Below are 4,114 nucleotides of genomic sequence, written 5' to 3' on the forward strand. Positions count from 1 at the left end.
ATCATTGCCCCAAGAAGATTTGGGCAAATCGGCCTGAAAAAGCATCGCGCGCACCTTCTCGATCAACGTGCGATTTAGACGCTCTGCCGACCCATTTTGCTGTGGCGTGTATGGAGCGGTGGTCTGATTGATAATGCCCCTATCCTTGTACCACGCCGCTAACTCCGCGTTAAGATACTCCCGACCCCTATCCGTACGAACTACCTTAGTCTTCTCTCCGCACTGATTTTCTAACATAGTCAGCATCTCCTTCACACAACTCGCCACCTGATCCTTTCGCGACAGAAGGCAAACAACTGACATACGTGAAAAATCGTCCAAAAACGTAGCAATGTACGAATGGCCATCACTGGAGGTGACAGGAAGCGGACCACACACATCCATATGTACCAAAGCCAACTTATTATCTGCACGATTTCCACTAGAACTGAACGGCGAACGTGACAATTTGGCCTCGACGCATGTGCTGCATACCGACTCACCCTCTACACGAAAGTCCTTCGCCGGTACATCGATCCCGGTGACCATACCACCGTCAACCAGACGAGCCAGGTTCCGAAAGCTCAGATGACTGAGCCGGCAGTGCCAAAGGTAGGCATCAGACACAGACCTGGATGAAAACGCATTGACTGGCGCGGGGTTTTCAGGCAAAATCATAGTACCCTTCAGGCGGTAAGCTCCCCGAGAATAAGGGAAGCTATGAGACCAGGTACCGTCGCTACTCCTGACAACAGCCTTAGGTGCCCGCAGAGGTGGACGAACCCTAACGGGTAGTGCACGGGCTGGCAGGAAACCTTCTCGCGAATTCCAACTCTCCCGACTATATGGGAGTCCTCGTTCGGAGCTTCCGTAGATCCCCAAAAATTCCACACTCGCTCCTTTCTCAACGAGGACACGGACAGACAACAAGCGGTGCTTGAATCCCGGGACATGGAATACTCCGGTAAATTCCAAAACCTCGTCCTGATCACTAAGTACGCGCAGATCCCCAAAACCAACTACACGAAGTCGCCTACCGTCCGCGATCTCAACGAACATGTCACCGTCGATCTTCTGGTAGTTCCAGAGGCACGTAGAATCGGGAGACATGTGGTACTGGGAACCGGAATCCAGCACCCAGCTGTCGAGGTGGTTGGCGCGGTCGATGTACTTGCCCCGGAGTTACCAGGCGACTTACAGAATCGCGCCTTATGTCCAGGTTTACCGCAGTTGTAACACTTAATGGCATTGCGAGATGATAGGGCGACGGCGACGGGATCCGTGGTCACGCTGTTCCTGGTTGCCTGCTCCACCGGCAACAGAATGTTCTCCAGAGCAGCTAGATCCGATGGCATTGCACCCATAAGCAAATGTTGTCGGGCTACCTCGAAGGAGTCGCTAAGCCCCTGTACCGCTTGCATAACGATGGTTTTGCTGTCTTTGGCCAAACCCGAACCTGCTTCCCGCATTTCACTCACAATGTCTTTGACGCGAAACAGGTACTCAACTAATGACTCGGAGCTGGCCATCTTCAGATTCGTAAACTTTTGGTGCGTTGACATCTGTCGAGCGCTGCAGCTTGCTGCGTAGCTGCGGTGCAAAGTGTCCCAAAGTTCCTTGGCTGTGTTGTAGCTCTCGGCATAGTCCAACACATTCTTGGCCAATCTCAGCGCGATCTCCGCGTGGGCCTTGCGGTCCAGCTCCTGTGCGGCGGCGTCGCCGGCGGGGACACCCTTCTCGATGACACTCCAAAAGCCCTTCGCCATGAGGGCTGACTTCCCATATCTGGACCAAGTGACGTAGTCAGATCCGTCAAAGCGAGTGTTCCACAATGAATCGATCACCATTTTAGAGCGCGGGGCTCATAACCTCTTGAAGGCTGAATGGATTTGGACGCAATAGTGATTGCCAGAGCGTTTACAAAGCGACTAACGGCTCAGCTCAGCCACAACTCACTACTCTAGAAGCATACCAGACCAAAGATAATCGCTGGCTCATTCCTATTTATTCACGAGTTCGACAGTCGATCAGCAAGTACGGAAGATGGCTCCACTCTATCCAGAAACCAAGCATCACGCAAGCATCAGGCGACAGACTGACCGGACAACATTTTCCTCAACAATTATGAGAAACGGTTTGTTAAACAACTTTGTTTTGAGAAAGAAAACTGTGAATCACGTCGAATCATACCCGAAGAGGCCCCCCCGGACCCCAATTCCGATTCGGGTCCAATCAGGTCCAATTCAGAGTCCAATTCGCATGAATCAACCCTGATTCGCCCACATGTGAACACGTCCTAAGGGTGCCCGGTGTCGGGCACGCCAACTGAACATCTTCCTGGCATCTGCACTTTGCATTTCACCGTGTTTTCTCTTTTATTTAATAACACCGCGCTGCGCCCCGGCCGCACGAGCTATGAGCCGCGAGCGCACCGCAGCTGCAAAGCGCGCCCGCGAGCCTGCAACGGTACTGGAGAAAAGAAAGCGCGCCCTTCCTGGTCACCATTCACTGCATGGCGCACCGGACGGACCTCGCAGCGGAAGTGCTCAACGTGGCAGCCATCATTGAGCGCATAGTCCAGCTGCTCACCAACGTGCACAGCCACTTCTCGCGCAGCTCGAAGCGCATAACTGCGCTCAAGCGGGTGGCGTCAGAGGCTGGCACTCGCGGCAACCGCATGCTGAAGAACGTGGAGCCAAGGTGGGTAATGTGATCGGGAAGGTTCGCGGGTTTTGCTAGTACTTTTGCCTGGCATGTTTGACTGCTTAGCTTACTGCTTGGCTTGCCTAAGCCAGGATGGATACCAAGACCTATACCTTGCAAGTCTGTGCATTTACAAATTGCTACATTTGTCCGACTCTACAGGTGGATCAGCATCTATCGGCCGCTATGCCGTGTGCTCGATGAGAGCGCTGCGCTGACGGCTTATTTCGACCCGGAGCGTGAGCGCCCTGCGGGAGAGGACGACCCTGACGCCAGGGCCAGCACCATCTACGCCAAGCTCACTGATTGTTGTATCCTGTAAAGGTTTTCTGTAAGCGGCGGCGCCTGGGCTACGACAGTGGCATTGTTATCGGCGGCACTGGCGATGCGGGGAGTAGCGGCAATGGTGACGGCGGTGGCCATGGCGCGGAGAGAAGGTGAGGTGGGGGGAGGGCCGTCCGGTGCGACCATGTGAGCGGCGCTCTGGCCGGCCTGAAGCTCGCGATGATGGGCCATTTGTCCTTTTCGGGGTTACACGGATTGTAACGGGCGTTGGTGTCGGCGTCGATGGGTGCTGCTGCCGCCGCACGCATGCACGCACACATCATACATGCTGCGTGAAACTTTAGGATTTAGTCGTCGCCCTCGCTCCTGTATTGCATGAACCCGTCTGCCAGCCCAAACAAATCGGCTTTATAATCATTTACGATAAAGGCATTTTAGGTCCCATCCGCCTTTCACCCCCTGTTGGGCTCTTCACCCGGCCACGCGACCCACCCCGGCTGCCTTACTACTGCCGCCGATACTGCTTCCGCCACCGTCACTTTTTCGATTGTACGGCTGCATGAACCACAGGGTCTCAGGTCTGTCGCACAATGGTGGACATGGTGACGGCGGCGACGGCGGCGCATTCGATCTCTCTCGCCAGCCAACTTTGAGTATGGGACTGGGTTCACTGGTCAGAGCGGACTCTGCTGCCTTCAAGCCGGACGTCCCTGAGGTGGGTGGTGGTCTTCGGTCCCGCACATGCCGTATGTGGACTGAACCACAGACAGCGATCATACTTGAACACGTGTCACTAGTCCCTCCCCTCCTTCTTTACGCCTTGGCATTACTGCTTTTCTTCCGCGATTATTTTAGTCTTGGCGGCTAGGTAGGTAGTTTTCCGACATCTTCTTCACTACGTCATCCCGAGGTCGCCGCACTTCAAGGACGCCGTTTGGTCAGTTCTACGTCTGGTACACTCTTTCCATGGCAGCAGCTTCACTCGTTCGTGGTTCGTCTTTCCCTCCCCTCCTTCCTGAACTGTCAGGCGGTGTCCCTATCCGAGATCCACGCCACTCCCTTCACGACGGGGCTACCCAAGGAGCTGCTGGCGGCCATTGCGGCTCAGGCGGCTGGCGGAGGCAGCGGGGGGGTCGCGGCGGTTGCA

The 4,114-nt window shown here is 55.1% G+C and overlaps 1 protein-coding gene across 1 annotated transcript in view; it reads left to right on the forward strand.

The window, feature by feature from the left end:
* Window positions 1-4,114, forward strand: part of VOLCADRAFT_89032 (uncharacterized protein) — a gene marked incomplete at both ends in the record, with an annotated part of 36,384 nt that overhangs the window by 29,456 nt on the left and 2,814 nt on the right. Inside the window, 5 exons of the mRNA XM_002948633.1 lie at window positions 544-591; window positions 832-1,056; window positions 2,417-2,679; window positions 2,845-2,921; window positions 3,042-3,119. Coding sequence (XP_002948679.1) covers window positions 544-591; window positions 832-1,056; window positions 2,417-2,679; window positions 2,845-2,921; window positions 3,042-3,119 — 691 coding nt within the window. The remainder of the gene's footprint in view (window positions 1-543; window positions 592-831; window positions 1,057-2,416; window positions 2,680-2,844; window positions 2,922-3,041; window positions 3,120-4,114) is intronic.

This window comes from Volvox carteri (genome assembly GCF_000143455.1).
Source record: "Volvox carteri f. nagariensis unplaced genomic scaffold VOLCAscaffold_11, whole genome shotgun sequence".
Taxonomy (NCBI): domain Eukaryota; kingdom Viridiplantae; phylum Chlorophyta; class Chlorophyceae; order Chlamydomonadales; family Volvocaceae; genus Volvox; species Volvox carteri.